Source organism: Pogoniulus pusillus, chromosome 2, assembly GCF_015220805.1.
Source record: "Pogoniulus pusillus isolate bPogPus1 chromosome 2, bPogPus1.pri, whole genome shotgun sequence".
Taxonomy (NCBI): domain Eukaryota; kingdom Metazoa; phylum Chordata; class Aves; order Piciformes; family Lybiidae; genus Pogoniulus; species Pogoniulus pusillus.
In genome coordinates, this window is record NC_087265.1 from 34,141,428 (window position 1) to 34,168,051 (window position 26,624).

Here is a 26,624-nt window from a genome sequence, read left to right on the forward strand (position 1 = left end):
ATCAAGTGATGGAGTGAGGGCAGATAAGAGCCTGCATCTGGCGTGAGCAGCAGCAGCCCCACCACCTGTCTTCTTTCCAGGCCACAGAAGAGTGTCTGGCATGGCTCAGATGCCAAGGGCCGGCGCTTGCCCGAGAGTTACTGTGAGACGTGGCGGACGGACGAGCGCACTGCCACTGGCCAGGCTTCCTCACTGGCTTCTGGCAAGCTGCTGGAGCAGGTGGCCAGTAGCTGCCAGCAAAACTTCATCGTCCTCTGCATCGAGAACAGCTTCATGACTGCTGCCAAAAAATGACACCCTCCCATTCCCTAGGTACCCCACCTACCCCCGGGGAGGGCTAGGCCAGCCTGCACCCTGGCATCCCTCGGGTCCTCAGCCCCTGCCATGTGCCTGACCTCACCCTGCAGGATTTTTTTCCCACAGACCTGAAGCCAAAGAGTCACCATCACCCCTGCCCTGAGTTGGCAGGGGCTTGTGTCCCACCTGGGGCAGGGCAGCAGTGGGAAAGCTGCCTTCCTCCTCTCGCTCCTCTTCTAACTCCTAATATTTAACCACTTAAGCTTGGGTCCCCCACCTGCTCGGATGCTCTCTCCAGGGTGGCTGGGCAGGAGGATGCTGTGCAGGAAGATGTCAGCGCTGTGTGGTATGCCGTCCTGGAAAGCCTGGGCTAGTTCCTCTGACCTGATTCCTGCACAGCCCTGCAATGACCTCACCAGGAGCTCAGGGTCAGACTCAAATCCCCATTGCTGGGGCTACAGGGCCTTCATCCAAAACTCTGGCATCCCACCCAATCAAGGGACTGTCCCATGGCAGCACCAAGGCTCCCTCCAGATGCTTTTCATCCTCCCCAGGTAAGGACCAGCCCGCCCAGTCCCCCATCTTCACTTCCACCTCCCAGACAGCAGCTTGTGAGTGCTGTTGGAGGGCAAGATGGGTGTGTCTGGTCCCCTCCAGCTCCTCTGCACACCCTTGGGCCCCCAGCCATGCCCCTGCATCCTGGGCACAGCCACATCCAGGCTAGTGCAGGGACCAGAGCAGCCCTGACATGGGGCCAAGGCATGCCCTTGGCATGTGCTTACATGCATGTGCGCAGTAAGTACATGTGGTACTGAGGGCAGGCACTGCCATCACCCTCCCTCCCTGGGCCACCTCTGCTGCACTCTAAGGGCCAAGGAGCAGCAAAGGTGGTTTGAATTGCTGTGGGCAAATCCAAGGTGCTAAGAAAAAGAAAAAAGAAAAGAAAAGAAAAGAAAAGAAAAGAAAAGAAAAGAAAAGAAAAGAAAAGAAAAGAAAAGAAAAGAAAAGAAAAGAAAAGAAAAGAAAAGAAAAGAAAAGAAAAGAAAAGAAAAGAAAAGAAAAGAAAAGAAAAGAAAAGAAAAGAAAAGAAAAGAAAGAGAGAAAGAAAGAGAAAGAAAGAAAGAGAAAGAAAGAGAATAAAACTGTAACTAGCTTTTTATTATTGTATGGAAATCATTACCACAAGAGCTGTGCGAGTCACATGGTTTCTGTTTCTTACAGTCTGCTGTATTTTTGTAATTAATGCAATTTAAAGCCCGTAGATCTTTTTATTGTTTTGTGTGTGTGTGTTGGTTGTGTCCCATCAACCATTTTCTAAAGGCACTGAATAAAGAAATGTTACCCTCTTGTAACCTGGCTCTGCACGACCATGGGGAGCTGGTGGCTGGGAGACCCCCCAAGGAACCATCTATACCCACGTGTGGCACCTGGTGGTGGCAGCGGTGGGCATCCTGCCCCTGCTCTAGTTGTGTTTGTGGCTGAGGCGAGGGGCACAGCTCTGCTCCCCTGGAGCAGAAAGTAAGTCCTAGAGAGTTATGTCCTCAACGGGCCAGCACTGAGAACTGGTGATGGGACAGGAGCCTAAGCACACGGTGACAGTGACGCTCACTTACAGAACAGACACCCAGCCTTGGTGACTGCCAGCGCTCAGGTTCGCACAGCACCGGCCTCTGGGCTCTTCTCCTGTGCCTGCGTGTCGGCAGGGAGTGGACACAGCTCCTTGGACACGGCCTGCTCCGCTGGCTGCTTGTGGCGGCTGTGCTGGATGCCCACAACAATGGCCGCCAGCAGGTAGGCCACTGCCAGCAGTGTGAAGTAGCCGAAGTACACGTAAAACTGCAAGGGATGGGGAGAGAACACTTGCAGCCTTCCCTTCATCCCACCATTAGAAGACGACCTCCATCCTAGATGCCCCTCATCCTTACCTGAGGATGCACGGACAAGCCCAAGCCCCTCTTGTCAGCCACAATGATGGTGATGATGGTCTTCAGCACGGTGGAGAAGAAGGTGTTGACCCCAAAGACCAGTGCACAGAGCTCTTTGGAGAGCGAGGTAGCAATCTGGAAACTGGGAAAGAAGGGGGCACCAGTGAGCCTATGCCACTTGCCAGGCTGCTGGGATGGGATCAGGTCTACAGGGACATCACGCACATGGCAATGGGTACCAGAAACTGGTAGGACCCACGGAAGAGGGCGTAGGCAGCGTAGCACAGCCAGATGTTGCTGGTGGTGGTCATAAGCAGGAGCAGCCCCGCCTGGAAAGCTGTCACCACCCCAATCACCAGCTCTGACCACAGCGTCCAGCGGATCTTCACATAGCCAGCTGCGAAGGAGGCACCAGCCCCTGAGGAGGGGATGAAGGATGTTAGGAGCATCTCACCAGCATGGCAGCACCATACATCCCCCAATCTAGTGATGGTCATCTCATTCCATCAGCACTATGAAACCACCCCTTGCATTCCCCAAAATGCTGTAAAGACTGCAAATCCTGGGGAAGCAGCTGAATGGGGATCTCCCTCTACATCCTGGTGACCCTACCCACTGCTGGGGACACAGCAGGATGGGGATGTCTCCCTGCACCCTTGGTGTCTCCCACCCAGGCAACCATACCCAGCAGTGTGGAGGCAGCATCCACTCCTCCATTGTACACCCAGCGTTTGTTCACGTCGGGGTAGATCTCGTTCCAGAGGATCTGCACGTAGTACAGCATCAAGTAGTAGCCAGCTGAGTTGAAGACCCACCATAGAGACCAGAGACGCAGCTGGGGCTGCCTGATCAGAGCTCCCATTTCCCGCAGCATACGGCACAGTGCTGCCTCTTGCCAGTCCTGTGTCCCGCCACCACTGTCCCCCTCGGCCATCTTGTCCAGCTCACTGGGTGCAGCCCCATCTCCAGCCCCCTTGGGATGGTTGAAGAAGAGGCTACGCTGGGGCCGCTCAAGGAAGAGGGTGAGGATGAAGCCAAAGCTGACGAAGCCCAATGAAACATAGTTGAGGGTGAGGAAGGAGACATCACCCAGGGTGACACAGAGCTGACCCAGCACTGAGCTGGTGAAGACGCCTAGGAGGACAGAGGAGCGGGAGTAGCTGGCCATACGCTGGTAGCGGGATGGGGTGACGAGGGAGAAGATGTAGGAGGAATAGGCAATGCGGGCGGCCATGGTGACACCATAGAAAAACTCCATCAGCTGCATGGCCAGGATAGAGGTGCCGAACACCAGCAGCAGCCAGATGGAGATATGGCTCAGGCTCTGCAGCACCAGCACTGGCTTGTAGCGCAGGTAGTCTGTCAGCAAGAAGATGGGTACCAGCACAGCCATGTAGGAGTAGGTCAGCACAGGCGTGATCACGTTGGTCACCTGCCATGGGTGCAAGGAGAGACTCAGTGTGGAACATATCCCTGGGAGATGCCCCCAGCCCAGAGGGGTACAGTTTGGGTGAGTAGCAGCTGCTGACCCACATCGCAGCATGTCCTGAGGAAGGAATGTGGCCCAAATCATGCTCTGGCTGGGGACCTGGCTGAGCCTTGGCCCCCTCCTGTGACGGGAATGCAGCATTCCCACGGATACAGCAGCCTGTTGGGATCAGGGCCAGCCTCCCTTAGTCAGATGACAATGACATGCGACCCCTCCTGTCTAACCCCATCGTTGCCAGAAATGCAGTGGTGCCCAGCACTGCCACACACCGTGTACTGTGACAATAAGGGAAGGTCTCCCCCGTAGTCCACCATCCTCCTGCCACTGACTGCCCAGGCCCTGGACAAGGGTCAGGCCCCCAGACATTATTGCCAGTCTCGGAATGATGTCTCATGCCAGGGAAAGTTGAGCCTGGGCCTTAGGGGATGGGGTGACCTCACAGCCCAACAAGACATGCTGCCAGAAGGATGCATACCACACCGCCCTCCTGCCCATCAAAAAGCACCATCTTGCAGCACCACACGCTGCCTTGCCCAGGCATGTCTGCACCCCTCCATGCCCCAGGACTACAGGAGGGTGTTCTGGCCAGCCCCAGGGTGGAGATTGTGTCCAGAAAGGGAGACAGTGGGGGATAGGCTCCCCATGGCTCACCTCAGCCCGCGTGAAGTTCTTGTCAGGCCCCAGGAGATAGGGGGTGATGAAGCTCTCCCCAGGCCGGATCTGTGTCATGAAGCCATAGAAGCAGAGGTAGAAGACTTGCAGTTTCCAGCGCTGGTCTGGTGCTGTCTCTGATGCTGCATGTTTGGCGTCACCGTCCTCCTTCGACATGGCTGGGCTGGCTCTGCAGAGGGACGGTGCCGGTATCCTGTGGACTGTCAGCTAGGCGGACTTTGCCGGGCCAGGCAGCCCCTCTCTGACCACAGGCAGCCTCCAACGCATCGAAAGCCACGTTGCTGTAGTTTCTGGGGAGAAAGCAGCATTTGGCACAGGTTCAAATTCCTCCATAATCGCAAGGCAAATAAATACCACTACCTTCTCCCCGGGAGATGTTCTTACAAGAAAAGCAGCTGCAAGTCTTGCTGTGCAAAAGCCAGGGGGGTGCATTTCAGAGAGCGTTTGTAAATCCCACATAAAAGCGCCTGGATGCACAAAGCACCTGGCTCTGTGGTCAGGCATCCTCAGCCCACAACAGCTCCTTTTTTCAAAGAGTTGGAAGGATGTTCCCCCCCTCCACAAAGCGACACTTCCCTCCGCTGCAGAACTGCAGGAAGACGGTTTAAATGCTATGCTCCAGAGATGCTCCAGAAGGAGGCAGCAGCAGCTGCGGGCACCACACCGGTTGTGAAAGCAAGTTAATGTGCACACAGGGTACAGGGCTGCTCATGTTATACATTAGCTGGGCGGTTGACAGGACTTTATCTGAACTGCAGGCAAGTGGCTGCCCCTCATCTCTCCCCCAGCCAGTCATGGTGTTCAGGTGGCATTGCCTAGCCTGGGGAGAATGCAAAGTGTCATGAGGTTCACAGTCCAGAAAGAGATTAAATGTTCAAATCCTGTGGGTTGGCCGCAGGAAAGCTGGCAGCATTGAGAAGGCCTGATTAGCAGTCATGGGATGAGGGAAGGTGAGGGTAAGGGAGAAGTCCTGGCCTCTGGACAGGACACTGGGTATCCTCCCAGTGCTCCCCACTCCCATGACAAGTCACCAACTCTGCTTCTGAAGCCATAAAAACCCACGTGTGCCAACTCATGCTGCAGGAGCAAAGTCTGGAAACCTGATTATCCTGCTAATTGCAGAATGACAAATCACAGTCATTCTCAGTCTGTGCCCCTTGCTGCCACCCTGCATGGTGAGACTGGGGCTTACCTCTGAAGAGCCCACAACCCCTCCTTCCCCACCCATGTAACACATAGCTAACAAGCAAAGAGCCAGTGCCAGTGCTGGCAGGGAAAAGCCAACTGAAATTGAAAACAAAAGCAGTAGTGGGAAATAGGGTACCCATGTGCTCTAGAGAGGACACACTGGTCCAGTGGCATTCCCATGGGCATCCAACTCCAAAAACCATGTGGTCTGGAGCCCCTACCTCTTAAACAGGCCACTTGAGAGCAGGGCAGAGATCCAGTACTCACTTATTGCTAGCCAGCTATCACACAGAGCTAGTGCCAACTTGGGCAGCAGATGGAGCAATGAAGCCCTGCCATGCTGTGCCAGAAAGAGCAAGGGGCAAGAAGCCAGGGCTAAACTCCCGCCACTGCCTGCCCCAGCACTGCATGTCTGCAGGGCAGCCTCTTGCCACGTGCATCAAGACCCCAATCTGGGCATTTTGCACCCTCTGCTCCAAACCTGTTTCTGAAGTTGCTAGACGTGTCCTTTCAGTCCACCCAGGATGGCTACACGTGCTTGTCCCTGACCCAAAGGAAACTGCCCGGCGTGCAGCTCCATGCAGCTGCCTCGATGCCACTGTCCCCAGCAGCACTAGGCTCCTAGCTCTCAGCTCATGCATCCCAAACACGTAGGGACTCCAGCCCTGAATTCATCTGGCCAGATCCAGCTCCACTTCTCCAGACTATCCATGGAGCTGCTAGTACTCGAGATGAGCAGGCTCAAGTCCCAAGGGATGCTTCCAGCTCGGCGATGTTGTTCCTTCGCACTGGTGCAAGCCAAGCAGAGGAGAGGGAGCAGAACCTGGTTATCTTATCGCGGCGTGACCTCGACAAGGGGTCACTGTCAGGCTGTGCGGTTGTCAGCCTGGGGCCACGGGCGATGCGGACAGCCGAGCTCAGGCACAACCACCCCGGGAGCCACTGCCGCCTCGGCTGGAAGGGAGGGGACATGACAGCCCTGAGAGAGGAACTGGGGGATTGCTCTCCCCACAGCTACATGTTGGTGGCACAGAAATGACACTGCAAAAGCAGAACAAAGACTTTTGTGGGGAGGCGTGCGAGTCCTTGGGTCACTATCCCCAGAATGGAAAGAAGGTCTCCAAAATACACCCTCGCCCACCGTGTAGGCACCTATCTGTCCACACACAACACAGAGCACCCAAAGAGGAGGTGCTGCATTGTAGGTGGTTTGAGATGCACGAAGAAAAGGGAGCGGGGGAGGGGGGGGGAGGGGAGAGGGGAAGAGGAGAGGTGTCGTGGTACCAGCTCAGCGTGAGACAGGGCACCCCGGCGTACCCTGAGGGTATCCCCAGCATCCCAGGCACCGGGAGACAGACGGCGGGCACCCACATTCCCGGCACCCCGGACCCCCGCGGCCCGGGCCGTACCTGGGGAGCGGCGAGCATGGGGCTGGCGGGCCGTCCCCGCCCGGCTTCAGTCGCAGGGTCCCGGGGCTCCCCGCGACCCCTCAGCCGCCGGAGCCGGATCAGCCGCAAGCCGCGGAGGAGGACGTGCGGTGCCCTCGGGAAATGTAGTCATGCCCCGTGCGTGTGGCGGCAAGAGGACTACCAGCCCCACAGTGCAGCGGGCGGAAGGAAGGGGAGGAGGAGGCAGAGGAAGAGGAAAAGGAAGAGGAGGCGGAGCGCAGTTACCCCTAGTGTACGGCGGAGGCTCATCGCCGCAAGTTGTGTGTCCGAGTCGGGAGCGGACTGTTCCCACACTAAAGCATCGCCTCCACGTCCTGCCCGCCCAGCCTCGGGTGGGGGAGAGGGGACGAACACCCCCTTCTGTGGCTCCTCCCTGCCCACCTGCTGTGGCCTCTGGGCTGCGAGACCCCTCATCTTGCCCTGCAGGAAGAGCTGTTCTCCGCCTTGGCTCGCTCTCCCAGTAATTCAGCAGCTCTCCTGCCTGCTCCCCGCTGCTCGGACTTATTTGTGGTCCCCATTTTTCACAGGGGAGGAATTTTGTACCCCAGGGGCGTGGACGTGCCCATGCGTGCCGGGCTCGCAGCGGCACTGCCGAAGCCGCCCTCCCTGGCACAGCCCGGCGGCAGCCCCCCTCCCAGTATGTGCTTAGGTCTGGAGACCCGAACATCCGGACAAAGGCGGACTGCGCCAGTCCCGGAGGCAAGACCATCCTTACAGGCGATCTAAGTGGAGGTGGAGATTCTCGAAGACTGGGCCGTGGGGCTGGTGCCCCCATCTCCCGGGAGGTGACGCATCTGGTGAGAGCATCTTCTCTCCCCGCCCTTTTCTCCCCCTCTCCCAGGACTTTACTCTGCCAGAAGCAAATGCAACCTGACAGGGCTTGGCTACTCTGCTGAAATATTTATGTGTTCCTGCCTGAAAGTGCAGCAGCGGGATCTTAGATGTCCACTGATCATCCCACCCACCCTACCAGGGCTGTGAAGGGTTCACACACACCAGTCTGGGCTCTTCCCACCCAGAGACTTCTGTCCTGTTGAGAGCCCCAACACCTATACAAAGATGCTCACCACCAAAGCACCACAGTGTGGGCTGAACCAGCATTTATTTCACCTGAGGTTTTATCCTTTTCTTAGCCAGACAGATAGGAGCCATTGTGTGTTACTTACATCCCACGTCCTTTCTTTAATGGCAGCATATTTGCTCCTCAAAACAGTTTCCTCCATGAAAAGGACACCAGGACATCTTTGGTGCTGTACAAGGAGCTGGCTCATGTCCCTTCTCAAGCAGGTGTTGGTCCTGGGGAGGATGGCAAGACCATAGCAAACACGTTTGAAAGCCCCCTCTAACCACCCCACGTGTGGGTCTGGGCTGGATGATGAGCACCGCAGAAAAGCCAGCGCCCTGAGGCACTGGTGGGCCTTAATGACCTTGAGTGGTGTCAGCCTGAGCAGCATCACCTGACGCCTCCCACCTCTTGCATCCCCTGGCAAGATGATGTTACTTCAACCACATATTACTGGCCAGAATCCCCCCAGCCTGGTGCAGCAAGGACTGGGCTGGCAGATGCGTTCGTGTAGCGGGTAGGGTGCTGACCACACTGGGCACCTCGGCTCCCTGTCAGACAGCTCTTACCGTGGGGCAAACCCCCTGGTTGCTGGTGCATCAGGCTGGGACTGGGACTTGGCTTCAGCCTGAAAGATGGGGCTGAAGCAGAGGCAGAAACTGGGGCAGAGAGTGAGGCTAGAGCAGAGCAGGAGTCAGGGTTAGGGCCGGGGCTGCATAGGGACAGGGAGGGTTTAGGACAAGGAACAGTAGCAGGGTCTGTAGGAGAGGAGGGGCCAGGCCGAGGCGGGATAGGGACGGTGCAGGAGCAGGGACTGGGTAGAGGGTTCGGGCAGGGGCAGAGCAGGTTTAGGGGCAGGAACCAGACCCAAGGTTCTGGCACTGGGGAAAGGGCAGGACAGGGGCAGGCAAGCGACAAAAAGTAGGCCTGGGGTAGGAGTGGGGCAGGAGTGGGGCACCTGTCAGGGGCAATGGCCGGAGTGGGCGAGCAATTGGAGAAGGCTCAGGTGCAGGGGCAAGAACAGGAACCGGGGCTAGGGCAGGGCAGGGAAGAGCTGGGGCAGGGGCTGGGGTAGGGGCGGGGCGGAGGGGCCGGGTAGAGCCGGGGGCTGGGCAGAGCCGGGGGCCGGGCGGGGCCGGGCGCGGCTGGGGGGGCCAGGCCGGGCGCACTCGCTCGGCTCCGCTGCCGACTCACTCGGAGCGAGTTCCACCGTGCCCCCCCGGCCCCAAATTCTGCCGCTGCCCTCCTGGCAAGCCCTGCCTGCCCTCTCCCGGTCCCTCCCGGCTCCACACAGCCTGGCCCTCCGTCGCTCCGTCTGTCCGTCCGTCCGTCCGGGGGCAGGTAGGGATTTGCCTTACCTAGGGCGTTGTTTTCTGGGTGGAGGCGGGCTCGGGCATGGGGAGGGATCCAGGACGGAGATCCTGGTGCCGGTGCTGGAGTGGCACTGCTCGGCCCGTTCCGTTCCTGGGACGGCAGGGGGTCCCCCACGTGGGGACCCGGATGGGGGATGGGACATACACGCAGCCTCCAGGGTGAGGACGCAGTTCCCGTTGCGGTATTGCTCCGGGGACCAAGCCCAGGGTGGCACCACAGAGCGGTGGGTTCCCCGTGTCCCCGTCCCGGGAGCGGGAAGTGAGCGCTCTCCAAACCCGAAGTAGCACCACAGAGTGGTACGTCCCCGGTATCCCTACCCCGAGGGGCTTCCCCCTATACCCCGCCACCTTCCCAGGTGTGCATCTCTGCAACCCTGCTAAGAGTTTTCTGTCCCTGACTCCCAGCCCAGGATGCTGCTTGGCTCGGCAGGGGCTGTGTTCTAAGGAGACGAGCTCCAAAAGGTTGTCCTGGTGGGGATCCCCAAGGGAGCTGGCTTGCCAAGTCCCCCTTTTCACTGCTTCAGGGGTCAGATGATGGCAAGGACACTGTGCTGACAAGCCCTGTCTACTGAGTTTTGGGTGGTGGCTTTTGAGTGCAAGCATCTCATGGAGTCCCACCGGTGGTCGTTTCTGAGCCGGGGCTCTGGGCATGCTATTCACCAGACACCCACTGAGCAGCTTATTAGTGCAGTCCGTCGGGGCAGGTACAACCCCAGCATCAATGCTAGGGGGAAGAAGGGTGGACCAGGCACCAGGCCTTGCTTCTGCAACACACACCTCCAAAGCTTCCCCCACAACTGGGCGAATCGTCTTCTTCTGGGAGCCCATTTCCCCAACCAGGACCTTTCTGTCCTTCCTCCAAAACCAAAGTGGTTCATCAGCATGTGTCTCAAGGGGTGCTAGGGTGCCCTGCACTGGGGTTGCTCCCAACTCCCCAGTGGAGCTGTCACCTATCATCACATGGAGCTGTATTAAGAGATGCAGGTTTATTGGGGTATTGCAGCACTTACTGCTCAGCTACTCCTTGTGAGTTCCCTCCAAAGTGAGGCTTTACTGATCTGCCCTGGGGAGGGGGGAGCCCATGCTGAGCTCCCCACAGCCCTGGCATCATTTTCGACTGGCCACTGTGCTGCAGAGCATTCCCACCCTAGTGCAAATGCTGCATGACCCCCTGGGAACAGTGCAGAGCCCTGTGCTGCAGGGCGTTCTCCCCTGGATTGCGGCATGGTGAGCCGGGGACAGATGAGGCAGCTCAGGGCTGTGATGCTCATGGGGCTCCCATGGTGCTGGGAGTGTGATGCAAAGCCTGGTACTGTGACTGCATGGCATGGTGTAGATGTCCCAGGCTCTCTGAGCATGTAGCCATGGATGGGACATGCTCTGCATCCTTGTGAGAGCAGTAGCAAGGGAATGGGTGGTCCTGGGTGGAAAGGCACAGGACGCTGCTTTATGCCAAGGTCTTTGTGGGGCAGGGAAGTGGACAGAGGTTGCATAGCAGCACTTAGTGCAGACTGGATGCAGTTGTAAGCAAGCAGCCTGGGGATGGATGGAGAGCCCTGTGAGAAGAGAAGTTGGCATTCAAAATCTCTATGACCCTTCTAGGAGAATTTCCATAGCAGCCTCTGGTAGAATGCAAGTGGAAAAACTCCTGTGTGAGCCCACTTTAAATGATGGCCAGGAAGGTGTAGTTCTGCCATGAAATTCAGGGCAGGTCCATGCAGATGCCAAATCACTGCCAGACACTGCTGGAGAGGTGCTGCCTGAGACCCAGGTCTGTGGGGCTGTGGCTGCAGCTCCAGCACAGGTTAGTGGGTATAAATATAACCTCTGTCTCCTTTCTCTTCTTCTTGCAATGGCCCTAGGAGAGTAAGGGCTTGTTTTGAGGATGGAGCTGGCGCTCACCCACCTGGCTGACATGCCTGCACAGCATGGCTGGGGTGCCTCATATAGGGCAGAGCCTGGGAAGGGAAAAATAAATGTCCCCAGACATTTATTTTGCTGGCAATGCTGCTTCTTCACCCTGCTAACTGGGGAGGAGAATTAACAGCACTAAGATGCAGCCAGCATCTTGCATGCTGTCCACTGGCTGTCCTTCCCTGCACTCCAAGTATGCTGGAGGTGCATGCCAGGCTGGAGGACAGCCTTGGTGTCCCCAGGGGAGACCCCTTGCTCTAGCCCTTGATACTTGAGGCAGAGATGGGGACATCCTTCATGTTTCTGCCCTGTCCTGGCACATCAGAGCCAGTGGCCACTGATAGGACACTGGGTTGAGGCTCTCACCTTTCCAAGCTGCAAAGTAGGTCCACTTTTTGTCAGATCGGCAACAAGCTAGTGATCTGCCTGCTAGGAAAAAACCTCTTAACACAGCAAGTTCCTTCTTTGAGTATCCCCAAGGGTACTGTCCCCAAGGATTTCTGTTGAGATGGGAGCATGAGCTTTACCATTGGGCAGGTTCCCCCCATTTTGGGGAAAGCCCACCAAAACTGCAGACATCAATTGATGGGAGGTCTTTACAGGAGCTGTGTAGAGTTGGTGACTGTCTAAATGGGACTGCAAACCCAAATGCTTTCCTCTGAAAAGGACAAAACAAAGCACTTTGCACTTTCCACCTTTTTTCGGTTGCTTCTTTGCTGAATCACAATCTCTGGCTCTTTAGGCAGGCACAGGAAAACAATATCATTCCCCAGCTGGGGGGACTGTTTCCAGCCTCTTTGGTGGGTGCATGTGGTGGGGAAACCCAGCATCAACTGGAGAAGGAAAAAGAGAGTCCACTTGCAAAGGCAGCCAGCTGGCCTCTCCCAGGAAAGGATTAATTCTAAGGCTCCAGATCTGGTATCCTATTGCTGTCTGCTTTGGGTAAAAGCTTTTCTGGCTCCGTTTCAAGGGCAGCACCGGAGGATGACTCATGCATCCCTGCCACCAAGGAGTAAACCATCTTGTCCAGACTTTTCTAGCCAAGGTGATGGTTTCCTGAAAATCCAAGTGTTCAATATGCTAGCCTCAGGGTTTGGGAAAAGCTGCTAACCAGGAGTGCTAGGTGCTTGTTGTCCTTAGGGAATTGGGATGGTGACATTTTGGCCTGGGCGCTGCTGAAGTGCTTGTATGGGTATCCTTGAGGCCCTGCTCTGGTGGGCACAGGGTGAGCAACACTGCTGCTGGCTCAGGGTGGGAAGGGAGCTGGATCTTGTCTCAAAAGCTATTGATTGGTAATTCAGCAGTGCATTTGGAACGTTAAGTGGCTTGCTGCTGCGAGTGGAGACGGCAAATGCTCTGCTCATTGCTGACATTAGGGGCTGAGCTGCTAGCAGTTCGTGGAAGGGTTTCTCATCTGGGATGTGTGGCTTTGCTACATGCATGATTTGCAGCTCCCTGCAACGTGTTCATGGTGAACGTTGCACGAACATCAGACTCATGCAAAACTGAACCACAGCCAGCGTGGGTCCAGTAGTGCCACTAGAGATCTCTGCTTGGAGTCCTTGAAACCTGCCTTGTGAAAACTCACCGTGACATGGACTCTGCCCACCAGGTTCCTTCACAACGTGGTTGTGCATCTCTGACTGCTCTATGTTTTCTCCATCACTCTTGTGAGAATTTTGGGGGGATTGCCACTGCCTTGCATTGCATTCTGGGTGCGTTGATTGAAGGATGTTTTGTCTTTGGTGCAGCCTGATTTTCACCCCTTTTGTCTGCAAGGCAAGAGCCACCTGGTCAGCTGCACTGTCCCTTTCCCAGTGCTGCCAGATGCAGTTCCAAGTTGCAGTGCACAGGGCTTTGGGGTTAAGGAGGCAGGAATGGCTCTGACACAGGTCCAGGGCTGCCCAGGGGACTTCAGGTGTGATGATGGTGTATTCCTCCCTAGGCAGTGGTGAGGCTGGTCCAGACCAGCTTCTTGATGCCAAGGGGTGGTGTGGTCCACTCCCTCTTGCCCAGGTGGTGTTAGGAAATGGGATGCTCTGTGATCATGTGCCTGCTGCCTGTTGTGCCCCATATAAATGGGGTGTTTTGGTAATCATAGAATCATAGAATCAAACAGGTTAGAAGAGACCTCCAAGGTCATCCAGTCCAACCTATCCCCCAGCCCTATCCAGTCAACTAGACCATGGCACTAAGTGCCCCATCCAGTCTTTTCTTGAAGACCTCCAGGGATGGCAACTCCACCACCTCCCTGGGCAGCCCATTCCAATGGCAGATCACTCTCTCTGGGAAGAACTTCCTCCTAACATCCAGCCTATACTTTCCCCAACACAACTTGAGACTGTGTCCCCTTGTTCTATTGCTGGTTGCCTGGCAGAAGAGACCAACCCCAACCTGGCTACAGCCTCCCTTCAGGTAGTTGTAGACAGCAATGAGGTCACCCCTAGCGGTGGATGAGGCTGTCTAGGTTTCAGTGAAGTGAGTATCTTCCTTTTGTGTGTTTTGGAAAAGTCCTCAGGAGAGCCCTTTCCAGTGTGCATGTGAAAAACAGAGGGCTTAGGAAAAGTTTGGAGGTTTCAAGGTGAAATTATTTCATGCCATCCAGCCTATTGCATCTCTGGTGTGGCCCTGCTTGGGGCAGGAGCTGAACCAGAGACAGAGACTCTCACAGCTTAACTTCCTCTGTGTCTCTGACACAGGAGGGAAATGTCTATATTTCCTTCAAATGTGGAAACAGCTGACTATTTAAAGGCCTTTATTTGGCTGATGACATGAAAGCAATGTTCTGGGGAGCTGCAGAGAGGAAATCCATGGTGTCTGTGAAATGAAGCCCTTCCTTGTGATGATGCAGCTCCATGTGGTTATCCATGGCCACTGCATGAAATGCACCTTGGAAAGCTATAAAGTCCAAAGCCAGTGGGCAAAATCCATACATTTATGACATCTTTTAGCTTTGGGGAAGATTCTTCTGATCTAGCTATGTTGTATGCTTTCTGTCAGGGAAGGAAGGTGCCATGAGGATGCCCAGAGTGGGCTTCCTGCACTTGTGCAGGGCAAGGGATCTTGCAGGATACACAAGGCTCTTGTGGAGTGGGTAGTGTGTGCATGGAAAAGGTGAAGTGGCATCACTGGAGTTTTTGGAGTCTGCTGAAAAACTTTTTGGAGTCTGCTGAAAAATCCACCTAGGGAATCCTCTTCAGGCACCGTGCTGGTCTGGACACCTCTGTGATTCAGCTTCCAGGGGATTTTGGACAGTGCATGGAAAGGGATGGATGAGTGAGACAACTGAAGTTGCAGCTTGGGTGGCTGTGGATTCCATGAACACGCACCAGTAGCTCACCCTCTCACTCCTGAGGCCTTTCCTTGCATGCAAGCTCTGTGCAGGAGATCAGTCTCCCCCATCGAGCAGCAGAAGCTGTGCTGGTGCTTGTTACATCTCAGCCAGGGCTTCACTGGGCTCTGTCAGGTAGTTATGTTCCTTCAGTCAAAGACCAGGGTGCAAACTGTGCCCAAGTGCCACATGTCCCAACCTGAATGGTCTCTGACCTTGCCCTGAATTCCAGCCTCCTCCTTTCAAGAGTTTCTGAGAGCTAACATGCCAGTTGTCAGCAGCTCTCCCTGCTGCAGCTACAAAACATCCCAGAGTTTTATGAGCAGAGCTGACAATATCTGGTGAGACGTTTCTCCCTTGCAAGCACGCAGGAGGAGTTTTGCCAGCCCTTAAGGAATGGAAGAGCAACAATGATAAAGGATGGAAGGAAAAAAAATCACCCAGAAGCATGGAGGATGACACCAAATTTGCTGACTTTCTCACTCCAATTTGCCTCTGGAGCCAAAAATGAATTGGCGTGAAGTGGGCTTGGCCATGGGTGATGTCCTGTGGAGCTGCTGGTGGAGTCTACTGCTAAGGCTCGGCTGTGGCACTTTGATATCGGCAAATTACATAGCTCCTAATACTTTTAATGATGTCTAGGTTTTGGTAAGAGCATGTTTGGCAGTCTAGATCCCATCCTAAGCACCTAAACTGGCTCACTCCAATCCAGCTAATCCCTGTCCTGCTTGTGGATTCTGCTGTAGATGGTCCATCTCAACCCAGTGGCTGCTCCTAAGGCTTCCTAAGCTCACCAAGGACTACTTGTGTGCAGCAAAGCCTCTGCCTTTCATGGCTGTGGAGCACTCTGGAAGTTTTAAAACGTCATCAGATGTGGTTTTCCCAAGAAGACACCAGCTGCCCTGTCTCCCTGGGTAGGACATTTTTGGCTTAGCTTACTGTGACCTAAGTGAAATGTCTCCTTGCGCCAAAACTAGGTTGCAGCTGACTACCCAAGCCCTCAGTGCTGCATCCTTCACATTCAGGGATGCTGAGGTCCCTCTAGAAGCACTGGATGCTGCTACTTGCCAGAAGAGGGAGGAAAAGGTGAAATGCTGAACTTCCCCCCCTCACCAACCAATTTGTCCTCTAGGAGATTAGTTCTCTTCCCCGGCTTATGGGGGGATTTGTGGCTGCTCCATCTGCCTGAGCCCAGCAGGTCAGCGGGTGCCAGGGTGGAGCAGCCAAAGCCCAGATGCTGTCTCGCTCACAGGCATCATGGGCAAAGCCACCACTGGGTTAGTGCCTCAGGTTGAGCGTTTCTGGATGTCTCTGTTGGAAAGGAGCAAAAACCTCTGTGCAGACACGTGGGTGAAAATCTTGCTTGTGGTGTGGTTTAAATTCGAGGGCGTTTGTCGATGGATCTGATGAGAACAGAGCAATGGAAAGATTTTTAAGGTTGTTGTCAGCTGGTGGAAGGCCTTGAGGATGCTCAGGCCCAGGATGATCCAGAGGAGGTGATTACCTTGTGAGCCTGTTGGACTTTGGGAAAGCAGGCAGGAAGGTGGGAAGAAGAGCAGGTCTGTGCAGGCTTTCCCAGGTGGGTGCACGAAGTGCCTGCCAGGGCTCTGGGGCTAACTGGGGGGAGTTTGCTGGCTCACAAGTGCTTTTAGCCAGGTTTTCCGGAGCGGAAATCTGGGAGGTGACAGGGTGATATGGGGCTCTCCTTTCTCCCGCTCTGTCGCTCCCGTCTCGTCACCAGGCACTAGCTGAAGGTGGTGGGTAGCAAAGAGGCTAGAGGTAAGTTAGGGAAGAGCTGATGACAAATGGGCTTATGGAGGTTGGATTTATAGGGACTGACTGAATTAGGTTTGTGGAAGTGGCAGGGGGGGGGCTGCTGGGTAATGCTGAAGGCTTGGGCTTTGCTGAGTGTCATCCTGCTCCCAGGCTGTGAGGACTGTGGGACACAGGAGCCTTTCATTTTGTTTGAATCGTGGTTGAGAGCAGCTCTCATGTGCTGCTGGACCCAGGAATGTGTTCCCTCCCTGCTGCTGCGTTTTCAGCAGGCATGCAGTTACATGATACCCCACCAGAGTCCCCAGGGGATGCTGCTGATGGAGCAGCTCTCAGAAAACACAGGTTTCTTTTCTAGCGCAGCAGAAAATCACCAAGAGGGCAGCTCTGGGCAGCGGAGATAAGATGCTGGAACACCAATGCCATCCCTGTCCAACTCACCTACTGCTGTGGAGCCTGGCACAGGGACCGGTTTCAGCCCCCTGTCTCCATTCTCCTTCCCTTGCCTTCTTGCCAGGAATACCGATAGAGGCTGCCAGGTGTCAGCTTGGAAATCTTTTAACTTTACCTCATCTCCCCAAATGGACAGTGTCTCCGCTCATTAGGTACCCGCCCAGGGGGCAGATGTCAGCTCCGCTCATGGCTTTTCTCAGCTCAGCTCGGCTCAAACTCTTGACGGCTTCCGAGCGCTCAGGTCCCATCATGTCACGCCGGCTCCTGCCTGCAGGGCTGCCCTGTCTGCCTGCCCAGCGGCTATGCCAACCCGGCAGCAGCTCACCTACAACCCCTCCATCTTGGGCTCACCAGCTTCCCCTCTTGAAGACAAGGGTTTTGAAGGAGAGTTTGTTAAAAGGCTGGAAAATAACTGGCACCGGTGGCACACGCGTGGTGTGTGTGCGTGTGTGTGTGTGTGCAGAGCTGGAATCGGTTTTCCTTGCTCAGGCAGTGCCTGGGAGAAGAAGCCATCTCTGAAGTCTGCCCGTTGAGGCTGATGCGTCCCGACAGCTTGTTCACTGGGACATTAAAATCATTGCCTCTCTCTGCGTAAAACACCCAGCAAGGCGGATGATGGGAACACAGGTCAGGGGAGGATTGTTCTCTCCCCTGCACCATGAGCAGCAGCACCATAACCCCCAAGCAGCAGAACAAAGCGGATCCCAGTGGCACAGGGGCTGCTGCACCCTGACTGGATGGGAGTGGGATCCCCTCCAAAACAAAGGGGGCCAGCAGCCTTTGAGTGACAGTGCAGATGGAGCCATCTTGCTTATATTCCCATCTGTAACCTGTTCTGCAGAGCAGGGATTTTGTGATAAAGGGAGAGAATATCCGCATCCCATCCTGTCATCTGCTGCATCTCTCACCAGCTGCTCAGCATGTTTTCCCAAAGAGCTTGAGTTTTCCGTAGGGATTGCGGCAAAGCAATGGGTCCTGGGAGGGTTGCTTGCACATCTCCAGCCTAAAGCAGGTGCAGATTTGGGGAGGCTCTGGGAAAGGCTGCTGGAAATCTGGTTTTGCCTGAGCAAGCTTTGCTTTGAGGGGTTCCTGGTGTGATCGGTTGGTTCGGGCTGGCGGCAGAGCAGCATGTGAGCTGGGGTTCCCTGCCCAGAGGCAACCCCTGGGTCTGTGTGCTGCGTGGTTGTCACAGCCCCATGGGACCAGACACAGGACCAGCTCACCTCTGAGGCTGGGTGCGAGCAGAAAGCCATACACAGCTTGTTCACCTTTGCATTCTGTTGCATTCCCTCTGCAGAGAACATCTGGGACAATTTCCTTGATTCCCTTTGTGAGATTTTGAGCCCCATTGAATGAGGCCCTCAGTGCATGTAGGTGGCATCAAGCTGAGGGTGCTGCCAAACCCCAGGGGAGTGCCATCCTGCCAGGAATCCTTGCTGTTCAGGGCACCCCGGGCCTCTGTGGAATGAGTTGAAGGTCTCAGGATCACAGGATGTCAGGGATTGGAAAGGACCCAAAGGGATCATCGAGTCCATCCACCCTGCCAGAGCAGGACCATGCAGTCTAGCTCAGGTCACAGAGGAACACATCCAGATGGGCCTTGAAAGTCTCCAGAGAAGGAGACTCCACAGCCTTTCTGGTGAGCCAGCAAGATGCTGTAATGTCATAGCCTGCAAAGGTTGGCTTCTGGGAGCACTGGTCACATCAGTGCAGTGGAATTCAATGACCCCTCAGGTGCTCATCTGGCAACAATAGGTGTGATTTTGCTGGCATCCAGACACCTCTGCTGCTCTCTTGTTCACAAGTCTTTCCTTCAGCATCCTGAGTTACCAACACCTTGTGAGTGTGGCTGAATAAAATTGCTAATGGGCCCTAGTCCATGCGAGGTAATGGGTGGGCAGGGATGGAGCCATGCTCTGCAATACCATGGATAAGAAGATACAAAGCTTTTGACATTATGAGCTTGCTGGTGTCTTTCTCACAGCAACAGTGTATTTTTCACTGGAGAGAAACAACCAGGAAAAAAATTGACTCCTCTGCTTCTACTGTCCGAGCAGACACAAGGTCTAGAGGTTTCTGCTGTGTTGGAAAGAGGATTTAGGAGATCACAGTAAGTGCAATAGTCTACCAGCAGACCCAAAACGTTGCTTGTCTGTAAGCTTGTGATTCTGTCTTTTAAGACAGCTCTTGACTGCCTTGCTTTGCTAACTGATAAGCAAGATACTTGAGAACAAAGCCAGCTGCCAGAGTCAGTGCCTCCACTGGATGGCTGTGCTTGGTAGAGGTCTTCTGGAAACAGCCCCACAGGAAGTGTCAGAGGATGCTCAAAGCAACTGTGGTCAATACATGCTTTGCAGTACTGAGGTTTCTGCTTGGAGGCAGCTTGAGGTACACTCATCCCCTGCTGGAACTGAGGGTAGAATGGGTGCCCCCCACATGGCACCAGTCCTCAGAAATGCAGGTGTGTGCATACCTGGAGGTCATCTGCACCTTAATCGCAGACATCATGAGTTGCATGGCTAGCCAAACATGCAGCTCCTCTCCATGGTGTGACTGACCTGCTCATCTACACCTTGGGAGCTACCAGACATATAGCAGAAATAGCAGACTTTAAGACTGGCTTACAGTTGTATCTGCACCAAACATTTTGAGGAAGAAGCTCTGCTGGCAGCAGGAGATTATGTGCCTGAGTGTGCTTATGGTGCACAGTGTAAGACCAAAGGGTTGTGCTTGGGATCTTGCCGTGAAGCGTGTTGGTGTAAGACAAGGAGAAGCAGAGCTGCTAGGAAACAGACCAATATTTGATTACAAGAACTGCTGACGAATTCTTTAATGATGCATTTCCTGAGTGCTAAGCCTTGACTTGGGGTAAACTCAGAGCTACAGCCTGCAACACAAATAAAAGGTTGCTTTCATCACAAATTCACAGGCAACATTGTTGTGGGGCACTGCCCTGCATCCATGGGGTCAACGGGGAGGCAGGATGCTCCTGTGGGGCTGGGATGGAGAGGCTTGTGCCTGCACTGATGAGAGCAAGGGCGGCTTCCTTGCAACCCCTCATCCTTCCAGCATCCTGAATCCTTGTCTGAGCCCTCTTGTTCATAAGTATTTTGATTAAGCTGTTGCTGTGGTCAAGATTTTCCCTTCTTTTTCTCAGTGTTCGAATCAGTGGCCAGAAGTTTGCACTGACTGACATAGAAAACTACCAAGGATGCCTCTGCTTGCAGCCATTTTGCCCTTGTGCTTCTTCATTCTCTGGGTTGCTTTCAGCCACAGCAGCAGTTCTGAGAGGATGCTCTTGTGATGGGCAGAAGTCTTAACTGGGCATCCTGGGGTGCTGAGATGTTGTGCTGTCTTCCAGGTCCTCCACTACTGACCCCCCAGGCCTCTGCCCCACGGGGTTCCTGATCTGCTGCTGCTTCTCCAACGGTGAGTTGCAGTTTGGGTTTTCCATATTTTCCTTTTTTTTTTTTTTACTATTTCAGTTGAGGTTTATTTTTTTGTTGCCTCTCTGTCTTTTGAGAGTTATTTATTGTTGTGAGAGTTAGTGGGATTTAACGTTTATTTTGCTTGTGTAGGCTCAGTGGAGAGTAGTGAAGCTCCTTAGGATTCACCCTGGGACCCATCCTGCTTGCAGGTAACATGAGCTGGAGATGCAGTCGCTGCCTTGGAGTACATAGCTGCCCTTCAGAGGGATGTGTAGATCATTGTAGGAAAAAGAAACATTAATTTGAGGGCAGTTGGTTGCTGAGAGCCTGTCAAGTCTCCATCCTTGAAGGTTTTCAAGACCCAAAGGGATAACAGCCCTGGGCAGCCTGCTCTGATCTTAGTGCTGATGCTGCTGTAAGCAGCAGGCGGGACCAAAGACTGATGGACTCCTTCCCATGGCAGTAGCATGAGGCCCTCATGTCCAGGTTGCTGGGGGCAAGCACAGTGGTTGCTGAGTCACTGGGGAGAGGAAGGTTTCCCATACAACACACAAGTTGCCCCATTATGTCAAAAGCAGCACCAAGTCCAAGCAATGAGTGGGGCCTGCAGCTGACCCACCCCACTGCCCAAAGAATATTTTGGGCAACGAAGAGTTTTTTTCTGTCCTCTGGCACTGAGCTTATTAACAGCTCAGGCTGCTCAATTGATTTTATTGATGGGTAGTGCATGCCCCAGTTAACTTACTGGGAGCAGCAGCAAAAATTAAGCAATAAAAATAACCCAGCACCCATATTGCTGGAGCATGCTGGATTATTTCCATTGTGGTTGTGTTTGTGGGTGAACCTAACCCTTGGTGCACGCTTGCCCCATAGGGGCAGTTTCTGCAGCTGTATAGCTGGGCTGTGGTCATCTGGGGGTCTTGCTGGGGTCATGTCTTGGGAACTCTTTCTTTCACAGCCTAGCTCTTCAGGTGACTTTCTGTACTTTGAGTCACAGAATCATTTTGGGTGGAAAAGACCTTTAAGATCATTGAGTCCAGCACTGAAGCAGGACCTTACCAAACCTCCTCTGAATATAGAGGAAAACACAAGCAGGGCTTTAATACTTGCTCCATAAACAACCTGGAGGTGATGCTCCCCATCATTTTGTCCCCTCCAACCCATACCATGTTTTACTTGTCTCTGAAATTCACTTTTCCTGGATAGTAAACAGCTGTTGGTTGTCCTTTCTCCATGCTGTGCCTAACTTTTGCTGTGCCCTGGTCTGCAGGCTTGTGCTGTGGACCACCAGTTTCCACCTTGCACTCAGCATGCCCTTTACTGGTGGAACCGGACCCTCCGAGGAATCACTCTGGAGCTTGAGGCCAGCCTGCAGGGTAAGGTAAGAAGAGCTCAATCCCTTTCCAAATCGTTGGAGGTCTCTGAAGCTGCACCACAATCTCCCTTAGTCTGTAAAACCCCTGCAAGGAAGACATGGTTGGCCTTCACAAAGAGATACCCCTGCACTACAGGGACCCAGCTCCGTGTCAGGGGCACCACTGCAGCACGGGCTAAAAATGGAGGGGATTTTGCTACCCCGCACAGTGCAGTCCTGCAAACAGCCCTGCTGCTGGGGCCTCTCTCTGCAAAGGGGCAGCTGAGATCGTGCATCCATGCAGGTCTCCTGTCCTGCCAACTTTGCCCTCGTTGTGCTCAGCCACCTGCTTTCCGACACGTTGGTCACAGGGATCCATTAAATCCAGCTAGAGAGCTAATCTGGGAAGTGCATAGACAGGGTCATTTTCAGCAGCCACTCTGCTTTTGTTACTAAAATTTCTCTGCTTTAGCCTGGGGCCATCATGTTGTCCCAGGCATTGACTGTCACAAATGGACAATGGGGCAACATTTTCCATTAGCTGGAAGGAGGACACTCTCTGAGTGAGAAGACAGCTCCGTAAAGCAGAAATTTTATAGTGACAGAGAAATCCTCTTCTCTTCTCTCTCTTCTCTTTGAAAAGTGTCACTAACCCCTGTTTTCTGAACATAAAGCCCTGGGTGAGACCAGTCAGAGCAACACCCTGTACTTGCAACAGGACAGTGTGGTTTTGGATAAGGGAATGGAGGTTTCTCAGAGGAGCTGTGCGTGACCCAGTAAGATGCAGCATGAGTAAAACTTGCCCAAAAACCTGCAAGGAGTCTTGTACATGGTCATTGGCAATGTGGTGGCTACTGGTTATGTCTGATCTTTAAGGTTGCATTGTCTGAGGTTTCTGCCATCACTGTCTGCAGCTCCTCTCTGCTGTGGATCTTACAAATAGATCCATCTGTGGCAGGGTTTTGAGGGGTGATGGGGGTCAGTGTTGTCTTTTCTGCTGGTAGCCTGGAGACCAGGAGCTGAAGGAAGGATGCATTTTGGAGTGCATCCCTGGAGGCCCCTGCCATTTCACTGCTTCCTGGCATCTCCCTGAGCATGACAGGCCTTGAGAAAGAGATTCACATCACCAAGCCCAGGAAAAACCAGGACACGTCCTTATAGAGGGAGCTGAGGGTTCAGCTGGGGACCAAGTACCCAGACTGTCTTCTCGTAGGTGCTCATAAGCCAAATGTATCCAGCAAGTGCATTTTATTCTCTGGCATTAATGAAGACACTTTCCTGCAGTAAGTGGTTATTAAAGCATTATTTGGACGAACATCACAGAATTCTACAGCTCCCACATCCCTTCAGGAAGATCTCACTTCTCTTCCTTCCCACACTCTCTGTCCAACATCCCTTCCCTTCTCTCTTGCCTGTGCAAGTCAGCAGCTTCTGGGTCAACCTGCAAAGCAAGGTATGGTTTTAACTTCGAATGCTTAGCCTTCTTCAGGACTGTGTCTTGGACCTCTTGCCTCATGGGACTTTGTCCTTTGAACTCAAAGCTGACTCTGTCCATATAGTAACATGACTGTTCTATAGCAAAACTACAGGATTGAGTGACACCTGAAAAAGGACTCCATTTTGGAGACCACTTGGCACTGGAGAACTGGTACTACTCTATCTCACATCCAGGCAATGAGATGAGTGGTTGCTGCTGATGCTGGGGGCTGGAGATGCTGAGAGGTTAAAAATGTGCTCGGATCGACAGTGTCCATGCCAGCAGGAGGAAAAGGCTCCAACACGAGGCTATGGGATGATGGTGGGAATGTGCCCATCCATGGGAAACGATTTCCTGGTTTGACCTTTCTGCTTAATCTGAACTTGAAGGTGAACGAGCAAAGCTAGCAGCATCGATCCGGGATGCAGCTGATGAGCGCCATGCCCTGCGGAGAGCTTGGCCTCTAGCGTCAGGTCCCCTCCTCACCCTGTTTTTCCATCCTCCCCTTCACGCCTTTCCAGAGCAATCAGTCAGAGCCTGGCACCCCACACCACCGACCTTGCTGGGGGCCAGAGAGACACACCGTATAGGCGTCTGAGAGAGCTGCCCTGCTGTCTGATGGGCTCCTCCTGCCTGTGGCCCCCTCTCCGCTGCCTGTAAGCCTGGTGTCTGCCATCTCAGGGGTGTGGGGAGACACTTGCTAAAGGCAAAGGCCTTGGTGCTGATAAAGCCCGTACTGTGTGCCAGGAAATGCATTTCTTGTAGATAACGAAGTTGTCTGCCAAGCCATACGCTGGTTCACCTGGCTCATGGGGTCTGATGCCTTAACAGGCAGTGATGCATTGATGGTGTTTAATTCAGAGTTGGCTTGCAGGACCAAAAAAAGAACTTGAAGCATCTCTGTGCTGCTCATAAGTCTTTAGATAAAATGCCATGCAAACTGGCAAACTCTATTTCTTTGACTCAGTGGGAAATAAAATACGACTATAGGATGGAAACCTGGAACTTGCCTTGGCTAACACATAGGAAATCATAGAATCATAGAATCATAGAATGTTTTGGGTTGGAAGGGACCCTCCAAGGTCATCTTGTCTAATGCTCCTGCAGTGGGGAGGGACATATCCAACTGGATCAGGTTGCTCGGGGCCCCATCAAGTTTGACCTTGAGTATCTCCAGAACATTCAACCCAAGACAGAGCTGAAAAACACAAACTACTTCCCTTGCAGAATGGCTGTCTCTAACTGCTTGAAAACATTTCTCCATGAACAACTGGGGAAAACCACATTAAAAGCATTTTTTTCTCTCTTTATAATGTGTGAGAGCCTCATCTATTAAGATATGGTGAATCGGATATAGGCAAGAGGTCAGAAATTGGGATTGCTGCTGTACATCTTTACCTTCTTTGTATTTCATGCTGCAACTTCAGCTGTTTTTAAGCCAAACTACTACTATTTTACTCTCACCTTTCTCTTCCTTAGCCACCCCATTGCCTCTTTGCTCTAGAGTACTTCAGATACTAGTGATGAGTACCACAGGTTCCAGCAGTTTGGTCTGGGGGAAGAAAGACAATGCACCTTCCCTCAACATCTTCCGTGCTTTAGCCACAGATTTTCTGCAGCTGAAAATAACAAACCATTTTAATCTAAGTATTGCTTGTTCTGATCTTTTAATCCAGCTTGCTTTCTACTGAGAGAGCAGCCTAAAATTTTTTCTCCGCCTGCCTCTCTATTATGTAATTATTTGGAAGATTACTCAGGAGCCAGATTGAGCTGAACATCACTGGGGAAGGATGAGGGGGCTTGTGAGCTGGGAGCTGCGAGGCTGGAAGGTGGTGGGGGGGTGGTTCTTCTCCCGCTTTACACGCTGGCCATTGCAAAACGTGTGAGGGGAAAGCAGCAAGCTGAGTGCTTCTGGCCATCTTTGCGGTTTGCATTTGAGTATGGGAAGTGTCTCTCTTGGCTAGTATTTGTTGGACTGCAGTGTCCCATAGTCAGGCTGGTGACTGAGCAATTGTGACCCTCCAAGCCAGAGAGGATTTCAGGTGAAACCTTGCACTCCTGTCCACCTTTTGGGGCATTTTATGGCTATATTTCTGCCTTTGATAGCAGTATGGTGAGACAGTCCAGCCTTGGGAAGGACTTGGAAATAAGGACTATGTTCCTGATGCTTCCTGGCCCTGTGTGGAGGCCTGTGAGGGGCAACAGCTTAATGAAGGCTGAGTGCTGGGTCAGAACGTGGTGGTGATAAGGCACAGAGATGGCCAGAGCTGTGCTTTTTTACCAAAGCCCAAGCTCAGCTAGTTCTTCAAGGAGCCTTAGCTCTTACTTTCGAGGGTCCTTAAGGAGAGCTAAAGCCCTTGTTTGTTAGGATGGGTGGGGAAGTGTGGGAATGCAGAAGAGTTGTGGGGTGCAGGTGCAGGAGAGTCATGGGAAAGGATGTGAGAAGAAATAAACAACAGGCAGATTCTTACAATAACAGGTCTTGGTTCTCACAAGCAACTGGCCAGCTTATCTCAGAAGGAATAGATAATGGGGACTTTGCTAACGAGAATAACAAGGCGTGTATGTATGCAGGTGTGGTGGGCTGTCCCTGACTAATGATGCTAATGTGTAGGCGTGTGCTCGACTGGCTGAGTGTATATATCCAGGCTGTTACGTGAATAAAATTGGCTTCTGTGTAATTCATACTGAATTGTCTGGAGACCCTCGCGGCTGGCCCACGACCGTACTGGTCTATGGGCTTGTTTACCGCGGTCCCGCAGCAAGCAGAGAGAGCAGGCAGCGCGGCCTGCAACAGGGAAGCTGCTCTGCAGGAGCAACATCACTTAGATTCAAGGGTAGATGCCAGAGGTAGACTCATCTGGGGCTTTTCTTTGGCAGGTATATTCCTGGCATGACAAGATGGCATAGCCTCTGGTGGAGGCTCAGATTGCCATAAATAAGCAACTTCTGACTGATGCAAGCCATGAGTATGGGCTTTGATGAGAAAAGCAAGATGTCTAGGGCTCCAAAATTTCCTTTTGCCTTCTCCAGATCAGGAGTCCTGACACTGATTAGCCACTGACCTGTGGTTACCGTAGGAAGGTGAGGAGCTGCTTGGCCTACAGATCGTGACTGGTTGGGGTGCAGTGTCTCAGAGCTGCTGTCTCCTGGGAAATACAGAACTGGGGGAAGACCCCCAGCACCAGTCAAAGTCAGACACTGAGAGCTGTGACTTATCTTGCCATGCTCCACATGGCTTCAGGGACCCTTCTGGGGCAGAACATCTCTGGAATTGTGCTGCATTTTAGATTTGGTGAGCGTCTGTGGGAGGACACTTTGAAATATCTTTTGAGCCTGGCGTGGCCATGCAGTGGTGGGAGCAGGCAGTACTCACTCAGAGCATGCCCCTCTTCCTCCACTGCACTTTATCCTTCTTCCAAGAAGGCTGTTTCAGCAG

At 53.5% G+C, this 26,624-nt stretch overlaps 3 protein-coding genes across 30 annotated transcripts in view; 2 read left to right on the top strand and 1 right to left on the bottom strand.

Annotated features, from left to right (window-relative positions):
• COL18A1 (collagen type XVIII alpha 1 chain) overlaps positions 1-1,231 on the top strand; it is a 42,247-nt gene extending 41,016 nt beyond the window's left edge. The window contains exon 45 of the mRNA XM_064166047.1: positions 81-1,231. Within this exon, the coding sequence (XP_064022117.1) occupies positions 81-294 (214 nt within the window). The 3' untranslated portion in view covers positions 295-1,231. The remainder of the gene's footprint in view (positions 1-80) is intronic.
• Positions 1,232-1,434: 203 nt separating this feature from the next.
• Positions 1,435-7,121, bottom strand: SLC19A1 (solute carrier family 19 member 1). The gene is made up of 6 exons (XM_064167008.1): positions 6,981-7,121; positions 4,363-4,673; positions 2,907-3,654; positions 2,448-2,640; positions 2,223-2,364; positions 1,435-2,133 (listed from the first exon to the last, which is right to left on the bottom strand). The coding sequence occupies exons 2-6, from the start codon at positions 4,537-4,539 to the stop codon at positions 1,945-1,947; spliced, it is 1,449 nt and encodes a 482-aa protein (XP_064023078.1). The 5' UTR covers positions 4,540-4,673; positions 6,981-7,121; the 3' UTR covers positions 1,435-1,944.
• Positions 7,122-7,284: 163 nt separating this feature from the next.
• PCBP3 (poly(rC) binding protein 3) overlaps positions 7,285-26,624 on the top strand; it is a 66,589-nt gene continuing 47,249 nt past the window's right edge. For 20 of the 28 annotated variants that reach the window (XM_064160047.1, XM_064160232.1, XM_064160099.1 and 17 more), the window contains exons 1-4: positions 7,285-7,816; positions 20,288-20,355; positions 20,505-20,563; positions 21,625-21,730. In XM_064160047.1, the coding sequence (XP_064016117.1) occupies positions 21,665-21,730 (66 nt within the window). In that variant the 5' untranslated portion in view covers positions 7,285-7,816; positions 20,288-20,355; positions 20,505-20,563; positions 21,625-21,664. Of the gene's footprint in view, positions 7,817-9,208; positions 9,424-20,287; positions 20,356-20,504; positions 20,564-21,624; positions 21,736-26,624 lie in introns of those variants that run through there. The other 8 variants (XM_064160134.1, XM_064160153.1, XM_064160125.1 and 5 more) reach the window with 6 other exon arrangements.

What these genes read in the sequence shown, in the direction of transcription:
- SLC19A1 (XM_064167008.1), bottom strand. Translation starts at nt 4,539, where the DNA reads ATGTCGAAGGAGGACGGTGACGCCAAACATGCAGCATCAGAGACAGCA. An exon ending in AGAACTTCACGCGGGCTGAG is followed by an intron (nt 3,655 to 4,362) that starts GTGAGCCATGGG and finishes CACCCATGGCAG; the next exon opens with GTGACCAACGTGATCACGCC. An exon ending in GCTTGTCCGTGCATCCTCAG is followed by an intron (nt 2,134 to 2,222) that starts GTAAGGATGAGG and finishes CATCCCTTGCAG; the next exon opens with TTTTACGTGTACTTCGGCTA.